At 40.8% G+C, this 20962-nt stretch overlaps 1 protein-coding gene across 3 annotated transcripts in view; it reads right to left on the bottom strand.

Annotated features, from left to right (window-relative positions):
• Nucleotides 1-20962, bottom strand: part of RPN2 (ribophorin II) — a 58560-nt gene that overhangs the window by 7820 nt on the left and 29778 nt on the right. For 2 of the 3 annotated variants that reach the window (XM_077873095.1, XM_077873096.1), the window contains exons 10-14: nt 8178-8269; nt 5884-5998; nt 3368-3562; nt 2034-2120; nt 456-551 (exon numbers count right to left, since the gene is read on the bottom strand). In XM_077873095.1, the coding sequence (XP_077729221.1) occupies nt 456-551; nt 2034-2120; nt 3368-3562; nt 5884-5998; nt 8178-8269 (585 nt within the window). The remainder of the gene's footprint in view (nt 1-455; nt 552-2033; nt 2121-3367; nt 3563-5883; nt 5999-8177; nt 8270-20962) is intronic. The other variant, XM_077873097.1, reaches the window with a different exon arrangement.

Genomic DNA, 20962 nt, shown 5'->3' with positions numbered 1-20962 from the left:
AAACTTGCATATTATTCTATCTTATGAGACCATAATTTACTTAACACTAGCTTTTATGAGGACTTTGGTTTGTTTATAGTGTTAGGCTCCAAAAGCTTAAATGTACAGCCTCTGTACCCTGTTTTTATATATGTATCAGCATTGGGCCTTGCTTTTTTCACACTTGACTTCATCTGAACACTCCTACAGAGCATCCTATTCTGTATACTTTTATCATTTTTAGTAGCTATTAGGTACTTTCTCACACCCCTCATTAATGGTTCAGTTTATTTGGCTGTTCCCCTATCATGGGGAATTTTAGTTATTCTACAATTTTTGACCATTGGTTCAGGTCACAGCTGCTGGACCCCTTTGGAGCTGTGCTCAGGCCAAAGCACAAAGCCTCCTTTAGAACAGCTACATCTGCTGAGTCTGGCGCCAGACACACGCTGCCCATGCTAATTACAGCTACTCACCAGAGCAAAGAGCAGGAGCAAGGGCGAGAGGATCAGGGCAGTGAATGTATTGGACACCACTGTGGGGGGCCTCTTCTCAGGCTCTCGGAACAGGTGCTGCCAAAAGAAGACATACCAAGAATGTTTAAGAATGTGCCCTTCCCAGCAGGGGCTGCCATGTATACCAGGGACCAAAATGCCAATGACAGTCAAAAAGAAATGCTTCCCAGAGGCTAAACACTCCAAGCAGTGAGTGGACACTTGGCCTTTTGCTCCTTCTCAAATAGTGGCTTCTAATCCCAGAAGTCTTCTTCTGAAGACACCAGTGCCAGCTCACTACTTGCTCAACTCTCTTTTTCCCCTCAAAGACTCAATGCCATTTAGAGGTTAGAAAATACAACCTATCCAATGGCACTTGCCTAGCGTCAAAGAGGGTGTCTGGGGGCAGGGAGAGCACTTCAGTGGCTCAGTTGGTTAAATGTTTGACTTCAGCTCAGGTCATAATCTCAGGGTCCTGGGATCAAGCCCTGCATCAAGCTCCCTACTCAGTGGGGAGTCTGCTTGTCCCTCTGCCCTTCCCCCTACTTATGATCTCTCTCTCCCTCTCAAATAAATAAATAAAAACCTTAAAAAAAAGTTAAAATGGTGCCTAGGTATATGGATGGTTTAGGTGATATATATCCAAGGCAGAACTCTGGATTTCATAATGCTTCTGGGTTCCTAAGGTTCCTAAATTCCTTCTGAATTTCCTGTTTGGGAGGCACTATCATATCCTGCTGCCCCATTTCAGTTAGCTAACTGGGGGTAACCTTACTCTCCTTTACCATTTAAAAGAGCCTCACTGTGGATGATTCCAACCATGAACCACCCCTTCTGCATCCAGTCCATGGCTCTAAGGAAGCCCTAAATAAATCTTCTCCCTTCCTTGTTCTGCCTGACTTCTGGAATTGAACCAGAAAGCTGGGCAAGCATTGCTCTGATATTTCTTTGTTTTTTTCTGAGAAACTGTCCAGTGACTCAAACTGCTTAACAAATACTACGTTTATTTTGTAAAACACTTTAGAAACTTTTCAAAGCCTTTCTTTCCTTTTTTGGTTACCTATTTTCATTCTCACAACAGTCCTGTGAGCTGAGCTGGGCAGGGATTGCTAGCTCCGTGCACAGAAGGTGAATCTTTGAAGGGAGATTTACCTGGGGGAGAAAAGCCCTGTCCTGCTGAGGTGAGCTTTCCACCTAGAGGCTCCAACAGCCCTGATCTGTGCATAAGCAGAGAGCAAGGAAGCCAAACCACCCATGCTATAGCTCTCAAGCAGCCACTGTAAGGCTGAATCTCCTGGGTGCTTAGGAAAAATAGCCTCTGATTTTGTGTTCACCTATCAGCTTTCAGGGAGCTGGTTGCTGGGCTCTGAGCCTGTTTTTCCAAGCTCTAAGATGGGACTGATATTGGTTCTGTGTAATTTACAGGGTGGCGAAGCCCACTATAAAATAGCGTATGGATAGACTAAAGAAGCAGCCAGACTAAAGCCACCACCCAGGTGTTTACTGCCCGTTTCATGTTTCCCCTCCACGTTAGTACAGGAGCCATTAGGCATCTTATACCTGAATTTCCTGTTTGGGAGTGAAAAGGTTTTTGGACAGGACAGTCGATGGAGCATCTTCTTCAGGGAACTTGATGACCACATCAGCCTAAAAAAATAAGGGCAGTTTTTACAGGTACAGGGCAGAGAAGCACTGAAACTCGTCAGCAGGGTAGCATCTTCTAACTCACATCCAGGACCATAACTGAAAATAGCTCGAAGCAGTCCAATCACTTCTGATCCATTAGCTGACAAATTGAGGCAGTAAAACTTTCAAGAACAAAACAAGTATTTGTTGAAAATGCTTTTTAGAGCATGAGTTCCAATTTTCTACTGGTCTGGTGAGCCCCACAGAGCTGCTTAATACAAAAATCCCAGCTGGTATTCAGGCTGTTACAGTTGCAATCAGAAACTGCTCAGTGCCCCTGGGAAGTGTGATTTAGTCACAGGAAAAAAAAAAAAAAAGAAAGAAAAAGAAAAGAAATGAAAATGTGCTCTTGTACAAAAAACAGCCCAAGTCCAGGAGAAGAAAAAAATGCTTTGACTATAATGCAAAGAAACGCAGCTGCCCCTTTGTCTGGTAGAGGGAGTGACCAGCATTCAAGGCCTGCGGTTTGGCCTCTGCTACCTTTCCAACCTCAGTGCCTCTTGCTCTTGACCAGACTTAGGTACACCATCAAAATGGACCCACTCAGGTCTCACTGAAAGCATACTCTGCAGGCCGTTCCCCAATGATCATTTCATAGCCCCCAGATACTATCCTGATAAACCCTTGCAATTCTTCAACCCCTAGCTTAAATGCAGTCTTTCAAAAAGTTTTTCTCTCATCACACCAATCAAGTGTGAGATATGTAGGCGAGGAGAAGTACGGAAACTATAACACAGTATGCAAACGTTGGTTAGTAGTTTATGAACATCTTGCATATTCCACAACTATCGTAAACCATCCTGAATTATTATCAAAATTTAAATCTTACCCTCTCCCAACCCTTTCTGAGGCTATACCATATCTCAAAGAGCTGGGGCCTTTATCTCTTACATCTATGTATTCCCCCATAGCATTTTACTATAAAATGAGAACCACCCTCAAGTATATCTTTTACAGAAATTCACTAGGACCCACAAGGGCAAATTTAGGTTTCATTCACACTCTCTGAGTCACTATTTCTTAAACACCTACTATGTGCCAGGCCATGTGCATACCCCTAAAACTCCTAGTGGAAGACAACACAAGGCCCCTCACCTCATCAGGCTTATTTATTGCCTTGCAAAGGCAAGGCTAGGGGAAAGCACCCATGCCCCTGAGTTGGTGGCACAGCCACTCTTGCCTAGGTCAAGGTGCATTTAGGCACATACCACATTCCAAAGGATCGGGTTCTTCAAAGTGGCATCTCCGATGATCAGATAGAGAGTGTAGGTGCCAGACGCAGAGTCAAATTCAATCTTCCTCTCAGAGGTATCCAGTTCAAACTTGTATACATTCTTGCTGTCCGGCTCAGCAACAAACACCACTTCCTGGCCAGTCTTCTGATTATGGAGTCGGACAAATGTCTGGATGGAACAATACTACAATCTCTAATCTGATCGTTTCAAAACTCTCTCTGTGTCCAACACTGAATCAACAAAGCAACAGACTGTTGGCTTTTTTGTCACAGTGGGAGCTCTAGGATCTTCCAGACCTGCCCAAGTGAGAGGAAGGAGTGGCCATCCCACTCTGGTTACCAGCTCAGAGATCAGAACTCACTTTTTTTTTTTTTCCCCTCACTTTGTTAGTACAAGAAATTTAACTTAAGGGCCCATCCAATTCTCGACTACTTGGAGGCTGAATGCCCAGTTTGTGGATGATTTAAGCCCTTCGCTGCTGCTGCAATTTCTTCTTCCTGCCAGCCTTTTGGCCACTTTGCTGCCCAATTAACTTCTTCACCAGAGGGTGAAAAGAAGGGAAATGAGGTGGAACTGTAAGAGGCCCATTTTCAATTTCCTAGTGCCTCCAGCTAAAGATTTAGTAGAAGAGGTTTGGGGATTGATAGCAAGGCAGAGTTCTAACTGAGCAGAGCAGCCTGGTGTCACAGAGAGCGCCCAGGCTCTGAAGACAGACAGATTTGGCTCCACTGCTTATCAGGGGAGCACGTTACTTAACCTCCTTGGGCCTTGAGTTCTTCACCTTTACATAAGAAAGATGGTGGTGTTTCGGTGTGAAGAGTCACAGTGATGAATGCAAAGCATGTAGTGCCGGGCCTGGTATGTGCTAGCTAGTCAACAAACAGTAGAGGATATTCTCGTCAATGCAATGGGACAAGTCTAATCACCTTATCCTGCCAGGGGTATGAGAAACTAAGGCTTCTGCATATTAGAACTGCAGCAAAACTTAACATCCACTCAGATATTTTCTCTCAGGTGTTTCAAAATGAAGAATTGAACAAGACACATAGATTGATTCCATTTTACAGATCATAAGGCGTGAGGGTTACGAGTTGCCATGGCCACACAATTCAGGGCTGGATCCACGGAAATCCCATTGGTTACTGGTTACATCTGGGCAACAAAGAATGATCATCAAAGTATTTAGGGAAAGGCCCAGAGATGTGAAGCATTCTGACTATGGCAGTCTTAGCCAAGAATGGGATTTAGGAGCCCGGATAGCTGATCTTTCTCCTGCTATAGCCAAGGGCAGGAGGCAGCCAGGCTCACCTGCAGAATGCCAGCTCTACCTGGGAGGTCTCTATGCCATGGTTCCAAAAGTGGAATCTTGGCTGGGACAAGAGTTCAGTTAAAGTTACCCTTTCTTACTAACTCTCCCTGCCCTTGCCTTATTCCACCAATTTAGTCTTGTCCTTTCTTCTCTTTACATTCTCTCTTCCCTTGTGCCATTTTGCTGGCAAATGGTCATTCAGAAAAGGAGCTGCAAATGCTAAGAGGCTGAAGCTCTTAGAGTCAGTGAGCCATGGCTAAGTGCCCTGATGGAACTCTCTGGAGCTCTCTGGAGCTGAGGGTGGAGAGGAGAAAGGAGACAAGTGCAAGGGCACTGATCCTGAGGGCAGCCACTATGAGGCCTGGACACATGTGTAGCAGTTATAGCTACAAGAAACAGAAAGCAAAAAGGTTTCCAAGTAAATTCACTCACCTCAGTCATCTGCTTTAAAGCTATTTCTCAGGATGAACTTAAGTCCACCAGAGCTTGTGAAAGTATTCCTACAAAGCACCTAAACCAAGACTATTAGGTCTCATGCTCTTTCCCATCTTTCAGCTAAGTATTTATCCGAATTTCCCCTTATAATACTGCCATTGATGGGGAAGGGCTGAGAGCAGTTAATCTCAGTGACAAAGGTGGGGGAAAAGGTGTCTGAGAAAACAAGGGGCCATATCAGATGCTCCAAAAAATACCCTTATAATTTGAAAATCTTTTACATGATAACTATCATTATCTTATATATGGAAAACCAAAGTGAAAGCTATTGGTTTCATAATACAAGGTAGGCACAAGTTAAAAAGGACTCTTCTTCAGATTCTCACAAACTCTGCTGTGGTCAGAACAAAATACTTTGGGCCTACTGCCTAGGTTTTCCTTTTTCAAAGTAATTTCAATCTGTTTTTTTTCCCCCTCAGAAAGAAAAAAAGCCTCAATTAAGTGCTAATCTGCCTTAAATATATCTTCCCAATGCCAGCTGATCTTTTAAAAAGAACTGTGTCTTCCATGTGCAGGGTTACAACTAGTAATGCAAGGGAATAATGTCATATGGGAGGAAGTGATGGACCTTAAGAGTCCAGAGTGAAGACCCAAAGGCAGGAATCACGACTGTATACACCACACCAATCACTCTGGCTAACGTTAATGTTGCAGGCAAAGAGAAGTGCCCGGGCTTTTTCCTGACCTGGTGAGGAGTAAGTTCAGCACCAGTGTTCACATCTACCAGCTGGAAGAACAAAGCAAAGTTCTGGTGGCTGTCTGCGATGAATGTGCCTTTGGCTTTCGCTGGGTACGTCACCCTGAAAGAGACATGTATACAGCAAGTCTTCAGAGGGGATCTGCAGAGCTCTGAGAAAAGAATAAAGACAAACTGCACTTCATTGCCTAATCCTCCCTCTCCCACTGGAACACTTCCCTGCTGTGGACAGATAGGAGGAGAGAAGCTGTCTTTGGCTGGAGGGCAAACTACACTGAGAGAGCCAGGACTTGAGGAAAGCAGAATAAACTCTCACTGGGGTCTGGGGAAATGCTCCATACAGATACTCTAGGCATTCGACTTAAGGATGTCCATTCAACCACATCTGGCACCGGGGGGCGGGGGGGGGGGCACATGTCCCTCTGCAGACACCCATGCAAGTGGAGTGGAGAGGTGGGCGAGTAAGACTAATAGGAGAAATCATCACCATGTTGATGCTGGCAGCATGCGTGAGCAAGGTCAGGAGATGAGGGGGTTTGAGACACAAAGCAAAAAAGGGCATTTATTCCTTTTTATTTTTTTATTCTTAATTTATTTTTTAAAAAGATTTTAAAAAATTTATTTATTCATGAGAGACACAGAGATAGAGAGAGGCAGACACACAGGCAGAGGGAGAAGCAGGCTCCACACAGGGAGCCTGATGCGGAACTCGATCCCAGGTCTCCAGGACCACGCCCTGGGCTGAAGGCGGCGCTAAACCACTAAGCCACCTGGGCTGCCCCCCCCCCCTTTTTTTTAATGCTGCATTTTTTTCCTGGACACGGTTTCAATGCATTTTTTCTGCCTGAAATTGGATTTTAAAGTCATTTTCTCAAAAGATAGACTTGATGAAAAAACTGTTCTTTTCACAACTATCTCAGGATGGCAAGGTAAGATGGTCAGGGGATAAAACAAGCCAAATGGTTATAGAGCTCACATCTGGCTATATATTATATATTATACGTAAGCTTTTTTTTTTTTTTTTTAAAAGACCACTTTTTTTAATTTTAATTTTTATTTATTTATGATAGTCACACAGAGAGAGAGAGAGAAAGAGAGAGGCGCAGAGACATAGGCAGAGGGAGAAGCAGGCTCCATGCACCAGGAGCCCGACGTGGGATTCGATCCCGGGTCTCCAGGATCGCGCCCTGGGCCAAAGGCAGGCGCTAAACTGCTGTGCCACCGAGGGATCCCTATACTTAAGCTTTATATTTACTTATAAGTAATACCAACTCTTCATCCATATAGTGGACTAAACTTTGCAAAACACTCTCACAGACATTACTTCGGTGGATTCTCCACAGTGCTCTCATCTCCAATGTCACTGAAATAACTAAGCCAGAGGCAGAAAGCCCAGCCCTTTCACATGACTTCAAAGGAGCTAGGAGCTTAGCTTCTAGGCTTTGGCTAACATTTCCTGTCTTCATAATGGCTTTGAGGGTTCATCTCCTTTCTCTGGAAGCTGTAGCCACCTAGCTGAGTAAAGTTGGGGTCAGAACTATACCCAGACGTCTAGATGGGCCCTTCCAAAAACAAGGATCTGGGAGAGAGCAGACAAACAGACTTCATACAGTGCTCCAGCCCCCTCTGATCAACTGCCAATGGTCACCTAGAAGTCTGTGCTAAAAAGGATTCCAAAAACAAAACAAAACAAAAACAAAACAACAATAACAACAAAATTCCTAGTTCAGCAGAAACAAATGCTGACTGATTAGCATGAACTTGAGAAAGGAATTCACAGTCCTAGTACTAGGTATCTGCCATCTCAGCTCTAAGGACCTCCAGCCAATTTCAGACCCACCGTGGACCAAAGAGAGTTGTCATGAGGCCACTAAAAGCAGACTCAAGACTGATGATAAGGAGATTATACCAAAATATAAACACACTGCTTCCTTCATTGACAGTCCTGTCTTTAAAAAAAAAGAAAAGAAAAGAAAGAAAAGAAAAGAAAAGAAAAGAAAAGAAAAGAAAAGAAAAGAAAGTTACCTGAACTCAATACTGTATGTGGTGGCATAGCTGATTTGGACTCAGATGCTCCCTATTCCATTGTGGACTTAACCACCAGTACAGATAACCCCCTAATCTGCTCGGCACAGTGCCAGCAAACTAGAGCTTCTTTAATTGAGGATGGAGGCTGGGTCACTGCTCACATAGAAACAGCATCGGGACAGGCTCAGTGTCTGGGCACGTTCCTTTCAGTGCAAACCTTGGCTCCCCCTGTGCCGAGAAGGCACCCCACCTACCGAGTGGTTTTGGGTGCAATGCTCTGATCCTTATCCACAGTGGAGAGATCAACATTCGTGATGCCAACTTCAGTGGAGATCTTGACTCTGAGCTAGAGTGGGACAGATAAGAAAATCACCAGGAATTAACAGGCATATCCAAATTTTCCTCACAAAGGTGATTCTATAATAGGAGTCTTCAATGATTTTAGTAAAACTGACTCAGCCAGGCAGGATTTCCACCTCTCCTATCACAAGGCTTAAAAGCAACTCCCTGATTCTAACCCTTCTTCTCTTCTTTGGCTTTGGTTGGATCTTATATACTGAAAGAGGAAAACAAAAGAGATTTTTTTCATGTGCCCTTTAAAATAAATAAGGGGGAAACCTGTGAGCGGTGACCTTCCAATAATTCAAATTGACAAGTACTCAATTCTAAGGACAGAAATTGTTTGCTATGTGAGAGACATGGGCTTTATAACGATGATTTCATTTAATCCTCACAACCCTCTAAGGTAGTGCTATTTCAGATGAGGAAATTAAAGATTAAAAAGATAAAGACTCGCTCAGGTTTAGATGGCTAGTAAACTCAGGCACTCTGAGTCAGGACCTGTACTCCAGAGCACCTTGCTCTCCAGCTGCCCAGCAACACTTAGTCTGTGCCAAGCAGTACTGTAGATTTGCCCGTGAAGGCCTCAGAAGCCACGGTGTCATTCACACAGTTCACCAGGTACATCTGGTTTACCCTCTGAAAACGTGCTAGGGTCGTACCTCCTTGTCCCCCTAGAGTCTGGTGTGGCTCCGTGACTCGCTTTGGCCAAAGAAATGTAAGCAATCCCCCCACCCCACCCCACCCCCACAATGGAAACTTCGAGTCAGCAGGTGATTCTCTCCTTTCCTCTGACATGGACATAGACAATGCGCAGAGAGAAGCTCAATCCTTCAGCTCCAGTCCTGGAGTAAGGATGGCATGAAGCTGAGCCTCTTATTGACAAACTAAGATACCTGGCATGGGCAAAAAAAGGAACTTCTGCTGTCCTAAGCTACTGAGACTTGGGAGTTTGACAAAAGCACAAACTAGGGGATCCCTGGGTGGCTCAGCAGTTTAGCGCCTGCCTTCGGCCCAGGGCGTGATCCTGGAGTCCTGGGATCGAGTCCCACGTCAGGCTCCCTGCATGGAGCCTGCTTCTCCCTCTACCTGTGTCTCCACCTCTCTCTCTCTATGTGTCTATCATGAATAAATAAATAAATCTTCAAAAAAAAAAAAAAAAGCACAAACTAGTCCATCTTGACATTTGGTGTTTGAATTCTATGCATGCCTTATAAATATTTTCACAAAAAGGAGCTTGCCAACACAATAAACAAGAACTTTTTAAAAATTATATTAAATAAGTGTTGGGAACCCTGCCTAGGTGGCGCAGCGGTTTAGCCCCTGCCTTTGGCCCAGGGCGCGATCCTGGAGACCCGGGATCGAATCCCACGTCAGGCTCCTGGTGCATGGAGCCTGCTTCTCCTTCTGCCTATGTCTCTGCCTCTCTCTCTCTCTGTGACTATCATAAATAAAAAAATATTTTAAAAAATAAAATAAATAAAATAAAATAAGTGTAAAATTCCAAGAGGAAGAAAACATTCTGAAAGTTTATTCATGGGAAATTTCTTATCTAAAATCTTAGTTTTAACAAGCAAATTACAAAAACCCAAGGCACTTTTTATGTGCAAACATATCCATAAGACTTGCAAATATTTGATAAGCTTGTATGTAATGCTTAAGGAAATCCTTACCAAATCCTTATTGGTTTATAGCCTAAGTCAGGATCAAGGAATAGAGATAGAAGACTGGGCAAGTAATTGAAGGATGGCTTTGGCATTTTGCTAAAATGCACTATCAAGGTGTGTGACAGCCCCAAATCAAGGGCCAAGGAGAAAAATTAAAAAGGGATAAAGATAGCTATTAAGTAATTTCTTTTAACAGCTATCTCCCCTACCTCCATAATAACTATTTTGTGACAACAGCCTCAATTACCAGATTGAATAGGGATATTCTATTTTACTTAAAAAGCAAACAAAAAAACTGAATGTAAAAGATTTATCACCAGAGGCTGTATGGGTATTATTGCCATCTACTTTTGAATATACAGCCACCTATTGGCAGAATTCAGCAGCACTGCCTGTCACCGAGTCTAAACTACTGGGTGAATCATGGTGGTAGACAAGGGAAATAGATGACCATCCAGTTGAATAAATCCACAAGGTAAGAGCTGGGAGCCTCTCCTTCAGCTCTTTGGGTTCTGTGCTGAGCAAACAGCTTCACAACTCAAAAAGGGCTCAGAACCGGGATCCCTGGGTGGCGCAGCGGTTTGGCGCCTGCCTTTGGCCTAGGGCGCGATCCTGGAGACCCGGGATCGAATCCCACATCAGGCTCCCGGTGCATGGAGCCTGCTTCTCCCTCTGCCTATGTCTCTGCCTCTCTCTCTTTCTCTCTCTGTGACTATCATAAATAAATAAAAATTAAAAAAAAAAAAAAAAAAAAAAAAAAAGGGCTCAGAACCAGTGAACTCTGCTGTATAAAATCCAATGTGGGAAGTAACTTGATGCCATTGAAAGAAAACTAGAGTGGAAGGCTCAAGCAAAGAAACAGCCAAAGAGCTGTGATTAGGCTACTGATGTTTATCAAGACACCCCACTAAGGTCACTTTCTCTACATCCCCCTACATCATCTAGAGCATGTAGGTGCAGGGAATATACAGAAATGGCAAGACACACAATCTCGTCCTAAAGGGAAGTATATATGCAAAGCTAAATTTTAACAAACCAGGCTGCCACTTTAATGGAGGGATATTCAAAATGCTACAAAAGCACCTGAGAAGGAACTGGGACCTAAGTCGGCCTGGGGGTAGCCCTTGGTCAGGGAGCAAGAGATTAGTAGTAGGAGGGCTTGGCAGTCCTTCATTTTGGGGAGAGGTAGGAGTTTCACAGTATCCCACACTATAGAAACAATCTGTCTTCATAGTTAACTACTCTGCAATCTTTATCAACATTAACCAAATAACTCCTTCTTCACCTCTTTGACTCATTCTCTTATTGGCTCACTACTCATTTAGTCTGTAAATGTGGGATGCCTGGGTGGCTCAGTGGTTGAATGTCTGCCTTTGGCTCAGAGTGTGACCCCAGGTCCGAGGATAGTGTCCCATATCAGGCTCCCTGTGGACAGTCTGCTTCTCCCTCTGCCTATGTCTCTGCCTCTCTCTCTCTGTGTCTCTCATGAATAAATAAAATCTTGAAAAAAAATATATAAATGTGGTCTGAAAATCACTGTCCCATCTAAATGTCCATAAACAGGAGACTAGTTACATGAATACACTATGAAATACCATGGAATAATTCAAAAGGACAAGGCCAATGTCTACAGACAGATACAGAAATATGATCACCTACTTTTGAATACACAACCATCCACTGACAGAATTCTATTTAACAGCACTGTCTGTCATGGAATCTAGGCAACCGGGTGAATTATGGCAGAGGAGTGGCAGAGGATTGGTGTAAGCCATCAAGTTGAGAAGACCCCTAAGGGAAAAGCTGGGAGCCTCTACTCTGTGACAAGAGCAAGAATATAGCTGTTTATTGAATAATCCCTTTTAGGTAAACAAGAAAGGATATACATTTATCAACATACACATCCTTCTTTTTCTTAAAATGTACAGTTAACTGTTAGAAATGGATTCCTCTGAGAGAAGCTGGATTGAAGGGAGGAGAGAAGGCTCTTACATTTCATTATAAGCCTTTTTATCCTTTGAATTTTTAAAAACTACATGCATATTTTACTCCTTTTTTTGAAAAACCAGGGATTATCTGAGCAATGAGGCTGAGGGCCATACACTTTCTTCTTTACACATTTTGTATTTAAAAAATAGGAGATCCCAATAGGAGATCCCTGGGTGCCTCAGTGGTTTAGTGCCTGCCTTCAGCCCAGGGTGTGATCCTGAGGTCCTGGGATCAAGCCCCACATTGGGCTTCCTGCATGGAGCCTGCTTCTCCCTCTGCCTGTGTCTGTCTCTTTCTCTCAGTCTGTGTCTCTCATGAATAAATAAATAAAATCGTTGATAAATAAATACATACATACATACATACATACAATCACTGTTCCTTCAATAGATGGGTACATAAAGACAGGTGTTTAAAGATTTGTGTAAAGCTCCTCAGTGTATCCTAATCATAATGATAGAAAAGCCATCAACTTTCTGGGTTTTTAATCAGAATCCTGACTATAAACTTTCAACAATAACATGGTCGCTAAAGCCGCTAATCAAGATGCAACTGTGTGTTTGTTCTAGAGACATTATAAGCATTCTCAGACAATACAGACACCTAAATGACAAAAGGGCAAATTGCAGTAAACTCAAGTCATTTGGGTTTGCTCTCAGCCTTAATTCTAAAAGGCTCCCTAAGTTAAAGTTTTCTTTGTTGCAGAGAAACACTGTAGGGCTGTTCTTGAATGGGGAACAGTTTAAAATAAGTCCTTCTGCTCCTAAAATCTTACTACAAATGGGTCTCTGGAAACACTGAAAAGAAAAGCATTTTTATGCTACTCTTTTAAAGCAAATTAAGAAATAAAAATTATTGTAACTTTTTTCAAAGCTGTGTTGTAAAGAATTCAAAGTAGGATCCCCATGGGTTAGCTGCTTCTTCCTTCATACTAACACTTCAGGATTAGTTTTTATAACAGGAAAGGGACTTATTTAGCCACTTTAAATGCAGCTAAGCCTGATTTACACCGAATCATACTAGTCCTTTCTCTGCCTGTGCTGCGTGCCACATACACTTCAAAAAATGTTTTAACACCAGGAAATGCAGTCTTTCTGCTGAGAGTAATAACCCCCCTGTTTAGCTCATTACTGTCAAAAACGATGGTGCATTAGGGGCAATTAATGCTAATGACAGCTTCAAAAACCCATGTTTCCCCTGACAACAAGTCCAATGTCAATGAGTGCTATTACAGGCCTTCCACACCAAACCACCGTTAATGCACTCTGACCAATGTCAAAGCATCTCTCAGGAGAGTAAACAGGACCTGCTGACCTCCTCTGAGGCTCTAAGTGTGACTATTACTGAAATTACAAAATAAAGTTGCATATGTGACAGAGGTCAGAACACAGACACACACACCCCTGCGTGCATAAAGCTATAACATAATGAAGGAGAGATTTTGTAATGCTTACTTCATCACTGGAAAAAAGGACAGCAATGGCCTCAGTTGGGGGCTTATTATCATTGCGTAACAGCTATTAGTCATTTCTGCTATATTGCAGTTAGATGATTTTTCCAAAAATCACAGAAACACTTGGGACAAACACCAGATTTAATGTTACAAAAAGCCAAGTTGGGGGATCCCTGGGTGGCTCAGCAGTTTGGTGCCTGCCTTCGGCCCGGGGTGTGATCCTGGAGTCCTGAGATCGAGTCCCACATCGGGCTCCCTGCATGGAGCCTGCTTCTCCCTCTGCCTGTGTCTCTGCCTCTCTCTCTCTCATGAATAAATAAAATCTTAAAAAACAGCAACAACAACAAAAAGCCAAGTTGTTACAGTAACCAAAACAGCATAGCATTGGTATAAGGATAAAAATATAGATTAATGGAATATAACTGCAAGTCTAGAAATTAACCCTTGTCTTTATGGTCAACTGTTTTTTGATGTCAAGACAATTCAATAGGGAAAGAATGGTCTTTAACAAAAGATGCTGGGATGGCCACATGCAACAATTGGATTTCCACAGGCATAAGAAGGAAGCTGGAACCCTTCCTCACACTACATACAAAAACTAACTCAAGGGGCATGCACCTGGGTGACTCAGTTGCTTATTGCCTTCGGCTCAGGTCATGATCCCAGAGTCCCAGGATTGAGCCCTGGGTTGGGCTCCCTGCTCAGCAAGGAGTCTATCTCTCCTTCTGCCTCCCCCTTCTGCTCTCTTACTCTCTCTCTCAAATAGATAAATAAAATCTTAAAAAACAAAAACAAAAAAAAAAAAACACCGAATAAATCAGAAACCTAAATGTTAGAACTAAAGCTATAAAAGGAGTAAATTTTAATAACAGATTAGATAATGGTTTCCTAGATATGACACTTAAAGCAGAAGCAATGAAAGAAAAATAAACAGACTGAACCTCATCAAAATTAAAATCCTTTGCATTTCAACAAAGGAAAAAGACAACCTACAAGACTGTGAGAAAATATATGCTAATCATGTATCTGATTAAGGGACTTGTATCCAGAATATATAAAGAACTCTTAAAACTCAAGAATATAAAATGACAATAAACACATGGAAAGATGTTCAATATCATTAGCCATCAGGGAAATGCAAATCAAAATCTCAATGAGAGACCACTTCATTCCCACTCAGGATGGCCAGAGTAAAAAGACAGATAACAAGTGTTGATTAGGATGTAGAGAAATTGGAACCCTTATTAGTTTACTAGTAGAAATGTAAAATGGTGCAGCTCCTTTGCAACAGTTTGTCAGTTCCTCAAAAAGTTAAACAGAATTTGTCATATGACCCAGCATTTCATTCCTAGGCATACACCTCAAATAACGGAAAACTATGTTCAAACAAAAATGTGTACATGAATGTTCACAGCAGCATTATGTATATATAACAGCCAAAAGAATGGAAAAACTCCAAATGTCCATCAACTGATGAACTGATAAACAAAATGTGGTATACCCACACAATGGAATATTAGCCATAAAAGGAATAAAGTACTCAAACATGCTACAACATGAATTAACCTGAAACACACACACACACACACACACACACACACTAATTAAAAGGGCCAGGGCCAGACACAAAATGTTACATATCATATGATCCTATTTATATGAAATATCCCAAATAGGCAAACTATAGAAACAAAAAGTAGATTAGTAATTGTCAGGACCAGAAAGAGGATATATTCCTATAGAATGTCTAGTATAGAAATAGGATTGTTTTCTGGGGTGATAAAAGTGCTCTGAAATTTGATTGTGGTGATGGTTACACAACTCTGTAAATATACTGAAAACACTGGGGCCCCTGGGTAGCTCAACTGGTTAAGTGGCCAACTCTTGGTTTTGGCTCAGGTCATAATCTCAGGGTGCTGGGATTGAGCCCTGTGTTGGGCTTTGCACTCAGCATGGAGTCTGCTTGAGATTCGCTCTCTCTCCTGCTCCCTCTGCCCCGCCTCCCATATGAGCATGCACATGCTCTCTCTCTCTAAAATAAATATATAAATCTTTAAAAATATATATATTAAAAACACTGTAATATATGTACTTTAATGGGTATATAAATTATATCCTCAATAAAGCTATTATTAAAAAAAAAAAAAAGCCAAGATATTTTGTGTAGGATACAAAGCTCACCCTTCAAAGATGAGCTATGATAGTTCTAACAGCTCAGGAATGTACGGAAACATCCTTTTTTTTTTTTTTTTTTCCGGAAACATCTTTATACCACTCCATCCTTTTCTTCTAAAATGAAAAAATAAGGTTTGGTCTCTACTCACAGGGAGTCCCCAGTCTAATGAAAAAGCAAACTATGGTAATACAATGCAATAACAATTATGGACAGGATATAAAATACTATAGCAACAAAAATAAACTTTAAGTACACTGAAGCCCTAAATATAAAGGAAAAAAGCCTTAAAAATCATTAGAAGAAAACACTAGAGATTATCTTTAAAAAGTCCTACGCTACTCCAAGGTGATAAAGACACAAGAAGCACAAACAATCTAGGCAAAAACACTGTTAAATTAGGCTTCACTGAAAATAACTTTTGTGCATCAAAAGATGCCATAAAGCAACAACACTGAGGGAAGATATCTGATGCTTATAACTAAGGGTTAGTTTCCAGAATATAAACAGCTCCTAAAACTCAATAATAAAAAAACTAACAAACCAAAAGAAAAACAGACAAAAGAAAGACAATTCACAGAAAAGGAAAGCTAAAAGGCCAATAAACAAAAAATGCTCAATCTCACTAGTAACCAAGGAAAAACACTAAAACAAGACACCATTTTGGAGTGCCCAGCTGGCTCAATTGGTGGGACTCTTGATCTCAGGGTCATGAGTTCAAGCCCCACATTGGGTGCAGACATTACTAAAAACATAAATAAAACTTAAAAAGAAAAAACAACACCATCTCATATCCATCAAATTATCAAAAATTCATAATACTAAATACTGATAAGAATATGAAGAGAAGAGCAATTTGGCAATACCTAATAAAGGTGGAAGATAAGTACAACTAATGATCCCACAACTTCACACTAGATAAACAAAATGTACACAGGGAAACATGTACTAAGATGTTCACATCCACCTTGTTTGTAATAGTGGAAATCTAAATGTCCAACAACAGGAAAATGAATTAATAAACTCTGATTCACTCATAAAAGGAAGATAATTTCATGACAATTATCCACAGTATGCATATAGTTTTAATTATACAGGCCTAAGTGGGGCTATTATAAGATTAAAATTGAATGAGAACAAGCAAATTGCAATAGGATGCATATAACATAATATACAAATTTTGAGAAGATGCCAATCAATGCATTATATTTTTTAAAAATATGTATATGAAAAAAAAAATAAATAAATAAATAAAAATATGTATATGAAATAAATAAGTAAATTATAAAAATATGTATATGTGTAGCAGAAATATAGAAATATTTTTTTTACCAGAAAAGGGGGGTATAGAAAAATATATCAAAATGTTGGGGTTTGAAGGAGATAAAGAATGGCTTGTAGGTACATTTGGATTCATTAAATTATTTTCTGTTCTTTTCTGTATATTTGAAATACTAAAAACTTTTCAGTCCATACTAAAAAATAAAGTTCTATGGGAGCACAGATGAAGGAGAAACATTTGAACAGACCTTACAGGATGAGTAGTTGAGGATATGAACAAGAGAGGGGAAAAGCCTTTCTTATGAAGGGGAGCAAGAGTTGAAAACCAAAGACATGTGCACGTAAAGCACATTTGAGGACCAGGATGCAGTCCGGAGCAGCTAGCACTGAGGGGATGGGGACAGACCCACACTAAAACATGTGCCTGTGCCTTGTGGAGGACCTTCTAAGCCATTCTCAGGAAGTGAGACTCACTTACAGGCAACAGGGAATCAAAGAAATGTTTAACTGAGGAACGATGTAATTTTATCATTCTAGTGACACTTAGGGAAAATTAAATGGAAGGGGCAGAAATTGAAGACAATGAAATTACAGGTGACTCTTGAACAATGGGAGGTGAGAAGCACGGACTCCCACTTAGTGCAGTCAAAAATCCATGTATACTTTTGACTCGCCTAAACCTTAACTACTAATAGCCTACTGTTGACCAGAAGCTTTACTGACAACATAGTCGATAAACAATTTTGTATGTTATTCATATCATATGCTATATTCTAATAAAGCCAGAAACAAGATAACATCATTAAGAAAATCATAAGAAAGAAAAAACACATTTAAAGTACTGTACTTTGCCAGAAAAATCTCCATCTAAGTGGACCTGTGCAGTTTAAACCCATTTAGATCAAGGGCCACCTGTAGTTAGAAACTCCCTTACAAGTCTAGATAGAGAACACACAGCTTTAGCCAACTCAGAACACAGGGAATGCAGAACAAAGAGTCATGCAAAAGCCATTCAAAGGTGGAATCAACAGGACTTGGTGACTGACTGGAAGTCAGAAGTGGAAAGAAGAGGTTAAGAATGACTGTGGTGTGGGGGGGCCTGCATGGCTCAGTTGGTCAAGCATTTGCATTTGGCTCAGGTCATGATCACAGGGTCCTGGAACTGAGTCCTGCATTGGACTCTCTGCATAGCAGGGAGTCATCTTCTCCCTCTGCCCTTCCCCACACTTGTATACACACATGAGTGCTCCATCTTTCTCTAATAAATAAATTAAATCTTAAAAAAAAAAAAAAAAGAGGATCTCTGGGTGGCTCAGTGGTTTAGTGCCTGCCTTCAGCCGAGGGTGTGATCCTGGAGTCCTGGGATGGAGTCCCACGTCAGGCTCCCTGCATGGAGCCTGCCTCTCCCCTCTGCCTGTGTCTCTCTGCCAACCCCCTCTGTCTCTCATGAATAAATAAATAAAATCTTTAAAAAAAAATGTGTTTTATGGGTATGGCACTTAAACTGGATATGTTGTTATTAAGACTAATGGTAGAAGAAAAGGTTTTCAGGCAAAAAAAAAATTTTTTTTAAAGAAATAATGAAAGAAACATTTGCCATTTAACGTGTTCAGTTGCAAATAAGGACCCTTAATGAGGGAAGCTAAAATTCAAATATAGATTTTAAAGGTTCAAGGTGCATACTACAATAGTTTCTATCCAAATTTTGTGTTAGTGAATGGACTAGGATTAGATGTCTCATGCCCAAAAAGGTCAGACATGAGGTAGAGAAAAGGCAGAGATGAGAGTTCCAGAAAATATCTTCCTTTATGACAAACTTTAAATATAAGTGTTTAATCTACCTATGTTAAATAATGCCCCACTTTTGAAAAGGTCAAACTTTCTAGCTGCCTTGTCCTTTTTAAAAAAAAAAAGTGAGTGTCATAGGAGCCAACTTGAGGAGCTTTCTAAAGGTCAAATCTGGGATAATGTGAGCAACAAAATAAATGATAGTAAAGGATCATAACCTACAGAGTAAAATAAATTTCCACGAACCCAAAGTGTTATAAATAATTGAATAAATAAATAAATGAAGACAGGGTCAGGAAGGGAATAGCTTTTTCTTACAGAATTCTAATTAATCAATATAGAAAGAATGAAAGAAAGAGAAAACCACCTTTTGGCAGTCAACCTATTAGTAACAGCGGCAGGCAAGATCATGAGGGTATTTGCAGACTAAATTACAAAGCAGAAAACAGCAACTTTACAGTGGATAAACCTAGCAGACATCACCTTAACCGAGTGCTCAAGGTTAACATCACCAGCAGGGAGACACATCAATGTCATCATCTACTTCCTAAGAAAGTGCACGAAGAGGGACAGAGCATCACTTTTGGAGTATTCTTGCAAACAAACAAACAAAAAAAGCATGGACTGATTTTGATTTTGAGGAAACTCAGACAAAACCAGAGTGAGGGACATTCTACAAACTAACCAGAGAGTACTTCAAAAGTGTCAAGGTCATGAAAGAAACTATCCTAAATTAGAGGAGGCTAGAGGGACATGTGACCCTAGATTGAATCCTGGATCAGAATAGGGATATTAGTAGGATGACAAGTGGAATTTGAAGTAAAGTCTATAAATTAGTTAATAGTATTGCATCAGTGTTAATTTCCTGGGTCTGGTAATTATATAAGACATTTACATTTGGGGAAGCTCTGGGTAAAAAGCATTCTTCATACTATTATACTTGGCTAAGTCCATTACCACAAAGCATCAGATAAATGAGGCATAGTTTTCTATCCTTAAAACCTAAAAACTTGGGGCATCTGGCTGGTTCAGTTGGTTAAGTGTCTGCCTTCAACTCAGGTCATGGTCTCAGGAGTCCTGGGATGGAGCCCTGTGTTGGGCTCTTTGTTCACCGTGGGGATTCTGTGTCTCCCCCTCTGTGCGCTCTCTCTTAAAAATAAATAAATGAAAAATCTTTTCTTTTTTTTGAAAAATCTTTTCTAAAAAAGTTAAAAACATATACTGAAAAAAACCTAAAACCCTCATACTTTTTTTTTTTAAAGATTTTATTTATTTATTCATGAGAGACACAGAGAGAAAGAGAGAGAGAGAGAGAGAGAGGTAGAGACACAGGCAGAGGGAGAAGCAGGCTCCACGCGGGGAGCCTGACACGGGACTCGATTCCAGGTCTCCAGGATCACACCCTGGGGCTGAAGGCAGCGCTAAACCACTGAGCAAACTGGGCTGCCCAAAAACCTTCATACTTAATACGAAAACTCTTCATACCATATTTGTAATTTAAGATCAAAATTATTTCAAAATGAGAAAGGTTAATTTTTAAAAAACAAGGGGTGCCTGGCTGGCTGTCAGTGGAGCACGTGATTCTTGATCTCAGGGCCATGAGTCTGAGCCCCATGTTGGGCAATAGATTTACTTAAAAAAATAAAAATTGAAATAAACTTAAAAAAAAAAAAAAAAAAAGCAAACTGAATGGAAAATGACACCTGAATAGTGAAGAAAAGTTTCCCAAAAAGCATATATCTAATTATTCAGGAAAGGAATGGGACCACTCCATGTTCCCTCATCCAACAGAATGCATGACAATTAATTAAGTAAATATAGCAAAGACACAGTGGCAAAAGCACTGAGAAATGACAGCTGAAAAGAGAAAATATCATAAAAAGGCTAGCTGGTGGAGCTGAACACAACTCTGCAGCCTCTATGCTAGCTGTATATGCACCAGTGCCAACTTGCTAACATGCTAACTAAACTGATATTGGGCAGGGAATCCACCCAAGCATAGGCTAGATGACGTTGGACAAGTTACTCTTTCCCTTTGAGTCTCATCTGTGCAATGAAGATGGCTCCATTCATATCTTAGGGTTGTTGTAATACAAAAATAATGTATGCAAAAGCGCAAAGAACTAGGCTTCTCATGTCATAGACCTTCAGGAAAGGGTTTGTACTAATGATTCTAATTTAGAATAAGAAATGGCTAAATCATATCCCAGAGTTTAAGAAAGTAGGAAAACATGTAATTCATCCTAAATAAATTTCTTTTTTTTTATTTTTTTATTTTTATTTATTTATGATAGTCACACAGAGAGAGAGAGAGAGAGAGAGGCAGAGACACAGGCAGAGGGAGAAGCA

This window comes from Canis aureus, chromosome 26 (genome assembly GCF_053574225.1).
Source record: "Canis aureus isolate CA01 chromosome 26, VMU_Caureus_v.1.0, whole genome shotgun sequence".
Classification (NCBI taxonomy): Eukaryota; Metazoa; Chordata; class Mammalia; order Carnivora; family Canidae; genus Canis; species Canis aureus.
Note: the sequence above shows the minus strand (reverse complement) of the source record. Positions and strands in the feature narration are given on the sequence as shown.